The sequence below is a fragment of the Dendrobates tinctorius genome, unplaced genomic scaffold (assembly GCF_039654945.1).
Source record: "Dendrobates tinctorius isolate UK_male_01 unplaced genomic scaffold, ASM3965494v1 ptg000150l, whole genome shotgun sequence".
Classification (NCBI taxonomy): Eukaryota; Metazoa; Chordata; class Amphibia; order Anura; family Dendrobatidae; genus Dendrobates; species Dendrobates tinctorius.
The window spans coordinates 10,884,639-10,900,730 of record NW_027361817.1 but is presented as its reverse complement, the minus strand read 5'-3'; the positions used below and the strand labels follow the sequence as shown (position 1 = coordinate 10,900,730).

Here is a 16,092-nt window from a genome sequence, read left to right as displayed (position 1 = left end):
AAAGTACAACTTGCCCTGCAAGAAAACTCATATAGCTTCATCAATGGGAAAATAACAAGAAGTTGTAGCTCTTGTGTGAGTTTATTGAAAATAAAATGGAAAAAAATATTGCTTTGTGTCATGTTAAAAAAATCAGGCCAAGAAGAATAAGTTCAGAACTTTTTCCACCTTTAACCCCCTTAACGACTGGAGGTATTTTTGTTTTCGCGTTTTCATTTTTTGCTCATCTTCTTCCCAGAGCCATAGCTTTTTTATTTTTTGGTCAAAATGGCCATGTGAAGGCTTCATTTTTGCGGGACAAGTTGTTCTTTTGAACAACATGATTGGTTTTAGCATATTGTGTAATGGAAAATGGGAAAAAAATTCCAATTGCGGTGAAATTGCAAAAAAAAGCTCAGTTCCACACTTGTGTTTTTTTTTTTTTTTTACCATGTTCACTAAATGCTTAAACTGACCTGCCATTATGATTCTCCAGGTCATTACGCGTTTGTAGACACCAAACATGTCTAGGTTCTTTTTTTAAGCGGTGAAATAAAAATCCAAACTTTGGTATAAAAAAAAAAATAGCGCCATATTCTGAGACCTGTAGCGTCTCCATTTTTCGTGATTACGGGTTTAGTGAGGGTTTATTTTTTTGCCTGTTAAGCTGATGTTTTTATTGATACAATTTTGGTGTAGATATGATCTTTTGATCGCCCGTTATTGCATTTTATTGCTATGTAGTGGCAACCAAAAAAACTTAATTCAGGCTTTTTGAATTTTTTTCTTGTTACATGGTTTACCGATCGGGTTAATTCTTGTTTTATATTGATAGATCGGGCGATTCTGAACACCGTGATACCAAATATGTGTATGATTGATTTTTTTTTTATTGTTTTATTTTGAATGGGGCGAAAGTGGGGTGATTTGAACTTTTATTTTAAGTTTTTGTAAATATTTTTAAAAATATTTTTTAAACTTTTTGCATGGTTCAATAGTCTCCATGGGAGACTAGAAGTTGCAGTTGTCCGATTGGTTCTGCTACATACAGGCGATGATTAAATAGCCTGTATGTAGCAGAAATGCTCACTTGCTATGAGCGCCGGCCACCAGGCGGTGCTCATAGCAATCTGGTTATAACAACCATAGAGGTCTCCTGGAGACCTCTGGTTGTCATGCCAACCCATCGGTGACCCATGATCTCGTTACGGGGTTACCGATGGGCAGGATTTCCGGTGGGCGGGACTTCCGGCGTGCTTGCCGGAAGCAAGAGTTAAATGCCACTGTCAGAGATTGACAGCAGCATTTAAAGGGGTAACAGCCGTTACCAGTAGTAGTGTTCCAGTCTGTCAGATTGAGAGGGCATCTCCTGTGTATAGCCCTCTTCAGGTCACGCACAGATTTTTTTATTGGGTTCTGGTCTGGGCTCTGGCTGGGCCACTAAAAGTTTGATCTTCAGGCCAGCCATTCTTTAGTTGATCTGTAGAGATGCTTAAAGTTTTTAGTTGTGCTGAAATAGTGAAATTCCTCCTAATCTCCAGCTTTTTAGCAGTTGCCTGAAGGTTTTGTTGCAAAATTGACTGATGTTTGGAACTTTTTATAATTGCCTCAAATCTCAACTAAAGTCCCAGTTCCAGCTGATGAAAAACAGTCCCAAAGCAAAATGCTGCCTCCACCATGCTTTGTTGTTGGAATGATGTTCATTTGGTGCTGTGGAGTGTTGGTTTTGCACCAAACATACCTTTTGGAATTATGGCCAAAAAGTTAAATCCTGGTTTCATCAGACTATGACACATTTTCCCATATGCTTGTGGCAGACTTGATTTTAGGCTTTAGCAAAACATATCCGGACTTGGATGTTTTTCTTTGTAAAAAAAAAAATGGATTCAGTCTTGCCACCCCACCATACCCCACAGGCCAGACATATGAAGATTATGGGTGATTGTTGTCACATGCAGTACAGAACCAGTAATTGCCAGAAATTCCTGTTGCTCATTTAATATTGCTGTAGGCCTCTTGGCGGCATCCCAGACCATTTTTCTCATCTTTTTATGTCACTGTTGTTCCAAATGTAAGCCACTTCTTGATGACTGTCTTCTATGTGCCATGGTATATATATCTAATGCCTTTGAAAAAAATGTTGTATCCTTCTCTTTATTGATAACTTAACAATGACATACATTTGCTATGTTGTAAGCTGTTTACAGACAGTGGCTTTTGATTTGAAATGCAACTAAGAAACAGCTAAACTCTTTTTTTGGGTTAATTAGAATCACTTTAAATGATAGCGGCTGTGTATTGACTAGAGCTGAGCGAATATTTCAATATTCGGTTCGGATTACAATCACCGTATTTACAATATTCGATGAACATACCCAAATTCCATTGGAGCCAATGGGAGTACAGATGAGCAAATAGATTCGGAAACGATCATCAAACATAAATTTGGCATGAATATGGCACAAATATGGCACATTCAGATTCGGCAATCATTTCTAGAACTGACTGCTTTTCATGAGTTGAAATATAATTGGTTAGTTCTGAGCACAATCACATCATCCTTTATGAGGGGTGTTGTTCACACTTTGTTGTCTGGGGTTACCAAAAGGTTTCCATTTGTAATATTGTGATAACGGCTGTCCATGTTGTTACAGGAGGTGCCGTATGATGCCCTGAGATACATGACGGGAGAGTGTAATTATGGAGGAAGAGTGACTGACGACTGGGACCGTCGGACACTTCGTAGCATTCTGAATAAATTCTACACCCCAGAAATAACTACAAATGAAAATTACAAATTTGACTCGAGCAGCATTTACTATGCCCCTTCAGATGGGGATGTGAGTATAATTTTTATGATGCATCTATTTAAACACAATATAGATAACATTTTACTTTTCACTTAACTGTAGAATGACTATTCTCATGATATAATTGCTTTTTTTTCTGAGTTGATACATATATTAATTTAATAGAACCTTTAACTGAAATTCTGAGCTATGCATTTAAAAACACAAGAAAATTTGACTATCTTTTATATTTTAGCGTGTTTACTATGTTTTAGTCTTGATAATCTCCCTTAGTTCATGTTAAAACATTGTTTATTATTAAACCTGTTTGCTTTTGGGCTTTTTTTTTAGTTTTCAAGTTATACAAATGTGCATATCATCCATTCTCCAATATATTGCATATTGCTGATATACAGTATATGCTGGTTAAAATGAGCTTTTAAAGGGAACCTGTCACCTCGGAAAATGCTATTTACCTGCAGATATAAGTTTAATTACCGGGTAAATAGCATTACAAAGCTGCCCGGATGCCTTACTGAAAATGCAGCTACTGCAAGAAAATTAAGTTATTTCCTCCCAGGAGCTGCCAGTTTTCAGTCGTAAAGGTCTGACTGGAGTGATTGCTATCACAGTGCTGTGAGCGGTGGCTGTAAGTGTCCCGGGTGCACCTCTATGGCGGAAAATGGGGGCTCCCAGTAGGAATGAAGTAAATTTTGCCTTGGTAATCATCTTTTCACTAAGGTGGCCGGGCAACATTGCAACGCTATGTCCGAGTGCTAGCTTCCCGTTAAAAAACAGAATATACACATCACTAACCAATACTAGTATCTGGAATAGACAGAGCTGAGGGATGGTTGCAGTATCTTACTATTCCTTTCTTTTCTGCCCACAAGTCCATTAAACCCAGGAACTTTTCTGCCATCTGCAGTGATGCTATGGCACATCGATATTAACCATGTTATGCACTGAACCGAAAAGCTTTTAGCTGTACAGAGATAATGAAATTGCAGGCAGATGAAATGCCCTTAGACTGTCAGTGAGTGGGACAGCTCTGTTATTTTATGATTTACAGTCTGCAGAAATGATTTACACCCGGTGACTAGATGACATTACCAAATATAGGGACGTGGATTCAATTATTTAGATCAATTACCCGCAGTCACCAAAGAGGAGGAAGGAGGCTCCTTCATATTTTAATGGCCATTCTTCATCGCTGTGAGGCTGATTCTGTGTCTTTGCCCTATCTCGCACTTTCCTTATAGGACACTGTAGATAATGGGAAGATGCTAATGCTTTTAAGGTAGTTTAAGACTCATAAATATAAATTAAAGTTCTGACCCTTTTTAACACTTCCTTTTAATTCTCAGTACGACCATTATGTAGAATATACAAAGACCCTCCCCCTGAATCCTTCCCCTGAGATTTTCGGAATGAATGCTAATGCTGACATTACCAAAGACCAGTCGGAAACACAGCAGTTATTTGATAACATCCTTCTAACACAGGTATGGCACCGCAAATTACAGCGCTAATCGCAACATATCATCCACTTTTACCGGTTCTATTATTCTTCTCACAAATTCTATAGGTGAATATTATTACAATTGAAGTCAGATGTATAATGCCAGTATTTACCAAATAAGAAGATTTATTGTGGCTCTGCCTGGCCCCCCAAGAACTGACCACACTGTGCTAAGGGCCCCTGGCCCCCAAAGAGCTGATTGCACTGTGCAGTTTGAATACAGACTGCAATGCACGGACACCATAATACCTCCACAGGGAGCGACACTTTTTGTACACACTTTCTATATTGGCTAAAAAGAGAGTCGTCTAATAAAAAATTTCAAAAATTGGGACTACCTTCAAGTAACTCAGAATGTCCTGTAAGGGTGTGTCAAAATGTTTTTTTTTCTGAAATAAATCCTTTAAAAGTTATTTTCCTGAGACAGATTTCCATTCCTTTATTTAGAAAGTGCAAACCTAAGTCTAAGTCTGAAATTGCATCAAGTCTGTGGATGATACATACACATCTTTAGCCACTATTATCCAACTTTTCCATTATTGTGTGTCTTTATTTTCCCCACTTTTTTGCTAACATTTGTTGCAGCTTAGTGCACATACTGGCATTGAAGCCATTCCCTTTTCTTACGGCTTATAAAGCAAAGACAATCAATTTGTAAAAAAAATCATATATGAGATTCACCTAAAAAAATTATACATACAGCAAAAGGTGAAATTAAAACCTAACTTTTCCTCTGTCGAATAAAAAGGTCTAAAATGTGTGTCACCAAAAGGTGACACACATTTTAGACCTTTTCTTACGGCCTCTATTGCAGAAAGCTGAAGTGTTTTTAACACATAATAAATAGGTGTAAAACTAGATGAAACCATTTGTACCAAGATGAAGACATACTGACAGGTGTCCCATTGTTTGCAGATCCTGTTTCAGGTTCCTTTTCTAATTCCATTTTTATCCCCTATCCTAGTGTTTGCCTGTCCTGGAAAACTTCTTTACTGTTTTATGTTGGTTTGTTGTTGCATCAGTGTAATGATCAAACATTCAGGATTTACCACAAGTTTTATTGCTTTTAATTTAAAGGGAACCTGTCAGCAGTTTTGACCGATGTAAGATGCGGCCGCTGCCATTCAGGGCTGATATACAGCATTCTATAATGCTGTAGATAAGCCCCCAGTCTGACCTGAAAGAGAAGAAAAATAAGTTTTATTATACTCACTCGGGGGGGGGGGGGGTCGGTCCGATGTGGTCCGGTCCGATGCGGTCCGGTCCGATGGGTGTCACAGGTCCAGGTCCAGTGACTCATCTTCTTGCAATGCTGCCTTCCTGTTGCTTCATTGCTCCCCGGCATCGCGCTAATGCGCAGGCGTACTTATCTGCTCTGTTGAGGACACAGCAAAGTACTGCAGTGCACAGGCGACAGGAGGAAAGGTCAGAAAAGCCCAGCGCCTGCGCAATGCACTACTTTGCTCTGCCCTCAACAGGGCAGATAAGTACACTACAGAACAAAAGTTTGGACACACCTTCTAATTCAAAGAGTTTTCTTTATTTTCATGACTATTAAAATTGTAGATTCACTCTGAAGGCATCAAAACTATGAATTAACACGTGTGGAATTATATAATTAACAAAAAAGTGTGAAACAACTGAAAATACTGTATGTCTTATATTCTAGGTTCTTCAAAGTAGCCACCTTTTGCTTGATTACTGCTTTGCACACTCTTGGCATTCTCTTGAAGAGCTTCAAGAGGTAGTCACCGAAAATGGTCTTCCAACAGTCTTGAAGGAGTTCCCAGAGATGCTTAGCACTTGTTGGCCCTTTTGCCTTCACTCTGCGGTCCAGCTCACCCCAAACTATCTCGATTGGGTTCAGGTCTGGTGACTGTGGAGGCCAGGTCATCTGGCGTAGCACCCCATCACTCTCCTCCTTGGTCAAATAGCCCTTACACAGCCTGGAGGTGTGTTTGGGATCATTGTCCTGTTGAAAAATAAATGATGGTCCAACTAAACGCAAACTGGATGGAATAGCATGCCGCTGCAAGATGCTGTGGTAGCCATCCTGCTTCAGTATGCCTTCAATTTTGAATAAATCCCCAACAGTGTCACCAGCAAAGCACCCCCACACCATCACACCTCCTCCTCCATGCTTCTCGGTGGGAACCAGGCATGTAGAGTCCATCCGTTCACCTTTTCTGCGTCGCACAAACACATGGTGGTTGGAACCAAAGATCTCAAATTTGGACTCATCAGACCAAAGCACAGATTTCCACTGGTCTAATGTCCATTCCTTGTGTTCTTTAGCCCAAACAAGTCTCTTCTGCTTGATGCCTGTCCTTAGCAGTGGTTTCCTAGCAGCTATTTTACCATGAAGGCCTGCTGCACAAAGTTGTCTCTTAACAGTTGTTGTAGAGATGTGTCTGCTGCTAGAACTCTGTGTGGCATTGGCCTGGTCTCTAATCTCAGCTGCTGTTAACCTGCAATTTCTGAGGCTGGTGATCGGATGAACTTATCCTCCGCAGCAGAGGTGACTCTTGGTCTTCCTTTCATGGGGCGGTCCTCATGTGAGCCAGTTTCTTTGTAGCGCTTGATGGTTTTTTCCACTGCCCTTGGGGACACTTTCAATGTTTTCCCAATTTTTCAGACTGACTGACCTTCATTTCTTAAAGTAATGATGGCCACTCGTTTTTCTTTACTTAACTGCTTTTTTCTTGCCATAATACAAATTCTAACAGTCTATTCAGTAGGACTATCAGCTGTGTATCCACCAGACTTCTGCACAACACAACTGATGGTCCCAACCCCATTTATAAGGCAAGAAATCCCACTTATTAAACCTGACAGGGCACACCTGTGAAGTGAAAACCATTTCCGGTTACTACATCTTGAAGCTCATCAAGAGAATGCCAAGAGTGTGCAAAGCAGTAATCAAAGCAAAAGGTGACTACTTTGAAGAACCTAGAATATAAGACATATTTTCAGTTGTTTCACACTTTTTTGTTAATTGTATAATTCCACGTGTTAATATATAGTTTTGATGCCTTCAGAGTGAATCTACAATTTTCATAGTCATGAAAATAAAGAAAACTCTTTGAATGAGAAGGTGTGTTCAAACTTTTGGTCTGTACTGTACACCTGCGCAGTAGTGCGATGCCAGGGAGCGATGAAGCAACAGGAGGGCGGCATCGCAAGAAAATGGGAGGCGCCGGACCCGGACTTGCATCAGCCATCGGACCGCCCTCAGGTGAGTATAATAAAAGTTATTTTTCCTTATCTTTCAGGTCGGATCGGGGGCTTATCTACAGCATTATAGAATGCTGTAGATAAGCCCTGAAAGGCAGTGGCCGCATCTTATATCAGCCAAAACTGCTGACAGGTTACTTTTAACTTTTTCTTTCTTTAAGAGTGATAGTGGTGTAAGTAAAATGTATTAATTGTACTTTGGATGTACTTTGTGGGACATTTCTATTTCCTCCATTACTATATGATATCAAAAGGTAGTAAAAAATCTATTTAACATACTTCCGAGGTTTACTGTCAGATTGCACTGTATAATATGGTGCAATCCAGTTAGCTCTACATAATTTCTTATACAGAAAAACAATTCAAAGGTCTGCGTGAGTAATAAATACATGTATGGATACATACACTCATAGTGACAGATCTGCAACACTATTAGGCTATGTGCCCACGTATGCAGAAAATTTCTGCTTCAAAACCGGACTCATTCCCAGAAAACGCGCGTTTTATTTCTGTGCGTTTTTGATGCGTTTTTTCCGCGCGTCTTCTGACTCATAGAAAATAGCTAAAAACGCGGACTTTTCCGCAAAATTAATGAGCATGCTTCGTTTTTTACCAAAGCGCTTTTTTCGCAGAAAAAAACGCATCAATGTGCACAAAAAGTGCGGAATTCATTTAAAATGAATGGGATGCTTCTTGTATGCGTTTTTTAAGAGTTTTGACCAGATCAAATGCTTCAAAAACACGGAAAAAAATGCTTACATGGGCACACAGCCTTTTTCCGGGAAAAAAATGCTTTGCGGTAAAAAACGCAGCATGCGCATTACTTTTGCGGAAAAGTCCACGTTTTTAGCTATTTTCTGAGTCAAAAGACACGCGGAAAAAAAACACATCAAAAACGTGCAGGTTTTGCGCAAAAAACGCATGGAAATAAAATGCGCGTTTTCTGGGAATGAGTCCGGTTTTGAAGCAGAAATTTTCCGCATACGTGGGCACATAGCCTGACATGGTCAACAATGACATGGTCTAGAGTACTTTACAAGAGGGATTGGCCTCACGACAGTTTCTTTATTAGATGAATTCACCTAGAGCTTGCACTCTAATACCAATCTGCCAAGTTAAAATGTGGCTACATTTGTATCATATTAAACAGCTCGTCTATCGTTACTCTTGAGGTAATGAATGATACTAAAATTAGAAAGCTATAATGGCATACAGTACCCATGGGATAAAGCTCTAGTGCTAACTTAGGCCTCTTTCACACATCCGGTTTTTGTAATCCGGCACGATGCGGCAAAATTTTTCATAACCGGATCCAGCACCGGATCCGGTTTTGTCCCATAAGCTTTCATGGTCGCCGCATCGTGCCGGATGGTTATGCGTCGTGTCCGGTTGCTGCCAGACACGGCAAAAATTAGCCGTCCGGCATCTGCAAAAAACGTTCTCTGCAACGTTTTTTGTCAGCGCCGGACCGGCTTTTTCCACAGCGCATGCCCAGACTCTGTGAATGTTAACCCCACAAGTGCCCGGCGAGAGAGAGAGAGATCTCTCTCTGTCACCCGGACACTTGTGAGAGATCTCTCTCGCCGGGCACTTGTGGGGTTAACACTCAGTGTCTGGGTGAGAGAGAGAGATCTCTCTGTGGGGTTAACCCCACAAGTGCCCGGCAAGAGAGAGAGATTCTCTCGCCTGGACACTAAGTGTTAACCCCCCATGTCTCTCTCTCCACCCCCCTCTCCTCTCCCCTCCCCTCTCCTCTGTCTCCTCTCCTCCCCTCCCCTCACCTTCCTTTCAGCAGCTGTCTCTCAGCGGCTGCCTCTGTCCACCTCCTCCTGCGGCTCCTTTAAATCATGTCCGAGCCGTATGTCTCGCCGCATACACATCCGGTGTCACGGCTGCAGGCCGGATCCGGTGGCCCGGCTTTTCGCCGCACGCCGCCGGACCCACACACCGGATGTGTGAAAGTAGCCTTAGTGTTATAGGAGGTGGTGGTTATTTCACACTAATACACAATATCCCAGTATATGGCTCCTATAAATCAGGTGGTGGTTATATCACACTACTACACAATATCCCAGTATATGGCTCCTATACATCAGGTGGGGGTTATATCACACTAGTACACTACTACACAATATGCCAGTATATGGCTCCTATAAATCAGGTGGTGGTTATATCACACTACTACACAATATGTCGGTATATGGCTCCTATACATCAGGTGGGGGTTATATCACACTACTACACAATATCCCAGTATATGGCTCCTATACATCAGGTGGGGGTTATATCACACTACTACACAATATCCCAGTATATGGATCCTATACATCAGGTGGTGGTTATTTCACACTACTACACAATATGCCAGTATATGGCTCCTATATATCAGGTGGTGGTTATTTCACACTACTACACAATATCCCAGTAAATGGCTCCAATATATTAGGTGGTGGTTATTTCACACTACTACACAATATGCCAGTATATGGCTCCTATATATCAGGTGGTGGTTATTTCACACTACTACACAATATGCCAGTATATGGCTCCAATATATTAGGTGGTGGTTATTTCACACTACTACACAATATGCCAGTATATGACTCCTATATATCAGGTGGTGGTTATATCACACTACTACACAATATGCCAGTAAATGGCTCCAATATATTAGGTGGTGGTTATTTCACACTACTACACAATATGCCAGTATATGGCTCCTATATATTAGGTGGTGGTTATTTCACACTACTACACAATATGCCAGTATATGGCTCCAATATATTAGGTGGTGGTTATTTCACACTACTACACAATATGCCAGTATATGGCTCCTATATATCAGGTGGTGGTTATTTCACACTACTACACAATATGCCAGTATATGGCTCCTATATATCAGGTGGTGGTTATTTCACACTACTACACAATATGCCAGTATATGGCTCCTATATATCAGGTGGTGGTTATATCACACTACTACACAATATGCCAGTATATGGCTCCTATACATAGTAGTGGTTTATTTCACACTACAAATTACTAACAATATGTGCAAGTCTATGATTCATATACATGGGGTGCTGGAGGTAATTCTCTTTACAAAGTGTTAAGGCTGATTTTTATTAAATATAGATAAAGTAAATCTGCTAAATCTTGAGATAATATCGAATTCTAATAAAAAAGACTTTGTAAAAAAAAATGATAATTTATGAACTGTATTAAAGCTGAATCTGGGAGAGCTTATGTTGTACATCAAGGAATGCTGCACGTATTATGAAACCAATCAGCTGGGGAAAGAAATCAGCACCTCATTTCTGCCTGTTCTTCTATAGCAACATTGAAATCTGTTTTTATAGGTTTCTTATTATCAGCCTTACATCTCTGTGTTGAATAGCCTCTTTGTGAACAGAACGGCTGCAGCTGGGAGGTTGGCTCTTTACATGTCATACTGTGGTCATGGGACAGGTTGGACATACTCGCCTGCATTTTATAGCAGTATATACAAGACATTGAAGTATTTGTTCTATTTGACTATCAGTAATACATATATGATAACTTTTCTATGTAGCTTCAACTGTTTTATTAAGAAACAGACATTTAGAATGCACGATGTTACATTCATGGAATGATAATCCCCTAGAATATTATACTATCTTAAATATGATTTAAATGGGTCTTCTTGAGTTGTATCTTCAGGAGCCCACCGCTCTTCTGCCTCCTGGCTTCGTGGTTGCTGGGGTTCAGAGTGCTCCTGAAGGTTGACAGTTCAGACCCCCCGGTACGGGGCCTCCGCTAATCTAAACTCTGCGCTCTCCCAGGCTGCCTCCAAATGATGGGAGCTGAGGATGGCTGAACCCAGCAATCAGGCCAGTGTCCGAGCGGCATGAGCATAGAGCCTGCTTGTTCTACACAATAGTTACCTAGCGAACCAGCCACTATAAAATAAAAAATCTGAAGAAGTAATTTGTATAATTTCGTGTTTTTACAAGCAGTTTGGAAATCTACCAACTTAAGAACTTGAGACAACCCCATTAACTGAAAAAAGATCTTAGTAATGGCGAATATTGTATGGTATAATGAACACTGGAATTTGTGACGTGTCTAAAAATGTTTTATTTGAATTGGTCCTTTGTGCATAGTCGCGGACATCAGGAGGCAGCGGCAAATCAACCGATGATACCGTGTATGATGTCTCAGGTGATATCTTAAGTAAGCTGCCCTCAAACTTTGATACCGAAGCTGCACTTAGAAGATACCCAACCACCTACACTCAGAGCATGAATACCGTATTGGTCCAAGAAATGGGTCGATTTAACAAATTGCTTTCCACCATAAGAGATTCTTGTGTCAACATACAGAAAGCAATAAAAGTGAGTCTTTCACTGTAAGGATATCAACAATTTACTTTTGTTCAATGTAATTGGGGAATCATATCCTAATCCTACTTGTATATACAATTCTGCTCACAGATCATTGTTAGATCGGTGCAATAGATGTCTGTATTTTCTTGTGATTTAGTTTTCCTTCTCGAAGAGCCATCATTTTTATTTAGTTTTCTGTCTATATAGCTTGTGATGTATTTTTTTTTTTTTGGCTTGACGAGTTGTAGTTTTGACACTATTCACATTACCATATAATGTACTGGAAAACAGGAAAAAAAATCAAAGTGAGGTGAAATAGTTTTAATTTCATTATTTCACGGGCGTTAAAATATTTTGAACTTTGCAAAAAAAATTATGTCACCATGTTTTGTGATCCATACATTTTTATTTTTCCATGGATGACACTGTGTGAGCGTTAGTTTATTGTGTGCTGAATCTTGTATAAATACAATGTTTGTGATTGTTGTGTTGCATTTTTTGGAGAGGTGTGGCATTTACAATTTTTTTTCTTTAAAACTTTTATATATATATTTTCTTTTTCTCCACATTAAGTATACTTCCCCGACACGTTCATAACGTTAACCTTTTAAAGAGCAGCACATTTTAACAACAAGTCATTAACACAAAATCACTACATTATACAAAACACTTTATAAAAATACCGACATGTCAAATTTTTCATTGAGAAATGTGCGCATTATCCATCTGGCTTCTCTCCTTAATAGGAGTTGGTGATGATTATCCCCATTGTATGGGAAAATTAACTTTTTCTAACCCTGCAAACCACAAAACCTCAAGGTCTGAATGTTGCTGAATGGAACTAATGCTCCATTGACTAGTGAAAGCCCTCATTAGCATAGCAAAGGAGGACATTATAAATGCTTGTTTTCACACAATAACATTATACAGGGCTGGTTAGGCAGGGAATTTGCTCATACATGGGTGAATGCTGCTGGGTTGGAGGGCATGGGGGACCTGACAGGTCTAAATTAGCACATCTACTATAGGTAACTTTAAGGGGCTTTCGTGTAGCTACCTCCAATAAATCAGTGTTATGTTCCAATACAGTGGGGAAAATAAGTGTACCTACGATAAAAATCATAGACCTCTCCATTCTTTGTAGGTGGAAAAACTTGTAATCGGCAGTGTTTCAATTACTTATTTTCCTTAATGTATGTGCCAATATCTATTGATAGTGGATCGAATATGTTTCTCCTTAGTACCATATTTAACGTCATAAATCTTTTCTCTTTATCCTCTCTTTGTTTTTTCTCAGAAAAAGAACTCACTTTCTCTAAGGTTGTGTCTGTGCTTTTAAAGGGAACCATGCCCTCCAACCCAGCAGCATTCACTTATTTATCAGTAAATTCCCTGCCTAATCAGACCTGTATAACATTTTTATGGTCAAATGAGGTTTTCAAAAAGCATTTATATTTTCCCCCTTTCCTATGCTAATGAGGGCTTGACTAGTTGACAAGGCATTAGTTTCCCAGACTAGTCAGCCCTCTTTCCGTGTTATCACACCCCTGTGGGCATGATAACATAATTTGCACTAGTGGTGTCACTGCTGCTCATGCGCATCGAGTGCATGTGCCGCTCATTCAGGCAGTGTCACTCTCTGAAGCCGGGTGTACACTTCTCGGCTTCAGAGGAAGCACTGCGTATGTCCAGACATCAGGAAGATAGCTTATGGTCATGAGGGGTCTTCATGTCGTGCTCTGATTAGCTCTTCTTCTGTATGGCTTATGATATGTCGGTGATTCCCTGAGTCTCTCAGTAACCTGTCCACTATTTTACATAATGAACATTCTATATATAGAGAAAGAAACACCTTTAGCAGGCAGGTACCGGTGCCTGCACTGCAGCATGATCACAATGTAAAATGTGCATATAATTCAGTTGATTGGTGCTTTAAATAAATTCACTGAGTGATCAGTGACCTGTCAGAATCCATACAGGTGAATAGCTAAGCAGCGCACCACATGAAGCTCTGCCACATGCCATCCCGCGGCATGAGAATCTCATAAACTGAAAATAAAGATTAAACAACAACCACAAGACGGATTTCATCAACTAAGGTATCTTTTTAATCAGTATAACGGCGCTGACCTGACAGTGTCTGTAGTTTACTGAGCACAATACTGCTGACAGGTTCCCTTTAACCCCCCCTCTCAGTCTCCCCTCTCTGTCCCATTCGTTTTCCAGGCAATTTTATTTTTCTGTATGCAAGTTGAATTTTTGGAGAAAATTTGGCAAACTTAGAAACATCTGTTTTTCGCTATGCATCCATGGACAAGCTAAAGGGGACTAAATAGTGTAGTCTATATGCACACGTTGCTGTTTTTGCTGCAGCCAAAAACTGATCTCATGGCACTAAAAATGCTGCATAGTTTTTTTATGTTTATTAGGTAGGGCACTGTTTAAAAGGGCCAAGTCAGCTGATAATGCTGCCCAAGCCGTGGCAACATGTTTCAGCCACTGGCTGTATGATCAGAGTGAGGTATGTCTATTTCTGAAACACTGCGGCTTTTCAGAGAAAAATATACTTTTAATAGCTGTGGACTGAGCATCACTGTGAACTAGTCATACAGGCGGCTTCCCATCGGCGTCTCCCCACTCGCTAACAGTAACTGGCAAGCCTCGGTCTACATACGCTTATAGGCAGAGACTTGCCAGTCACTGTCAACGGCAGGGAGAAGTCGCTGGGGACCTGATTGTACGACTAGTCACCCATGCACCTCGGTCCTTGGCAGCTATTAAAAGTATGTTTTTCTCTGAAATGCTGTAGTGTTTCAGAGACAAACATATATCGCTGTGATCGTAAAGCCAGTAGCACAAACGTGCTGCCAAGAGTTTGGTCAACATGTATCACCTGTCAGGTTCCCTTTAATTTGAACACTTATGATTAATTTAAATATTACTAAATCAATTAGACTATGCTTGGAGTGGGGAGAAACTAAATAATTGCTTTTAAAAAATATTTTTTTTATGTCTGATTGAATATTCTGAACAAAAAAGCTGGATACATGAATGAAGCACAGCCGTGAACTAAAGTTATATGAGTGAAGCATGAAAAACACACAATTGAAATTTCATAAAAAACAGCACGGGAATTTTAATTGGCCAGGCATTGTTTTCTTTATACATTGGTAGGGCATTATATACCTATATAGAAAAACTGGAGTATAACATCCAAAGTAATAAATTCCAAAAAAGTAAAAGTATAATGAAAAAGGTATAAACTTTATTGATACAAAAAATAAATAAAAAGTTTTTTTGTTCATGTATATAATACAACAGTATAATCAGGTATCAGAAGAGACACAATACAGGAGAGGACAACAGCATATACAATTGAATGCAATGGTCTATACCAAAATGTACAGCCAAGAAACCCTATAATAATGTGAGAACTGCAAAAAATTGCGCCATAGTAATATGCTGTCACAGGGGTTAATGGAAAAGGGGTCCCTCACAAAACCCATAAACAATCATACATCGACCCAGAATAAAGTGCTATAGTGCAAAAAAATGTTATATGGGGAGAGGGTACCCAAATGAACCATGCTTACCCATGTGGGACATGTCTGCTGTGTCAAATCCTAAGCCCCAACGCACGTTTCGTGCTGGGATTCATCGGCCCCCCAACTTCCTGTTTGTGGCACATTAGTATATAGGAGGGGGAAAACTTTTCAAGATGAGTGGTGACCATGGCGGCCATTTTGAAGTCGGCCATTTTAGATCCACATTAAACTTTTAAAAACAATTGTTTGCTTGGTTTTAACCTAACTTTATTCTTTCATGAGTTATTTACAAGTTTATGACCACTTATAAAATGTGTTCAAAGTGCTGCCCATTGTGTTGGATTATCAATGCAACCCTCTTCTCCCACTCTTGACACACTGATAGCAACACAGCAGTAGAAAGGCTAGCACAGGCTTCCAGTATTCTTTGTTTCAGATGCTGCACATCTCGAGTCTTCACAGCATAGACTATTGCCTTCAGATGACCCCAAAGATAAAAGTCTAAGGGGGTCAGATTGGGAGACCTTGGTGGCCATTCAACTGACCCAGGATGACCAATACACTTTCCAGGAAACTGTTCATGTAGGAATGGTAGGAATGCTCGGACCTGACACCCATAATGTGGTGGTGCACCATCTTGTTGGAAAAACTCAGGGAAC

At 40.0% G+C, this 16,092-nt stretch overlaps 1 protein-coding gene across 1 annotated transcript in view; it reads left to right on the top strand.

The window, feature by feature from the left end:
• The window catches only part of DNAH7 (dynein axonemal heavy chain 7), a 529,416-nt gene that overhangs the window by 468,037 nt on the left and 45,287 nt on the right, over positions 1 to 16,092 (top strand). Inside the window, exons 58-60 of the mRNA XM_073546702.1 lie at positions 2,634 to 2,819; positions 4,136 to 4,273; positions 11,667 to 11,897. Of these exons, the coding sequence (XP_073402803.1) occupies positions 2,634 to 2,819; positions 4,136 to 4,273; positions 11,667 to 11,897 (555 nt within the window). The remainder of the gene's footprint in view (positions 1 to 2,633; positions 2,820 to 4,135; positions 4,274 to 11,666; positions 11,898 to 16,092) is intronic.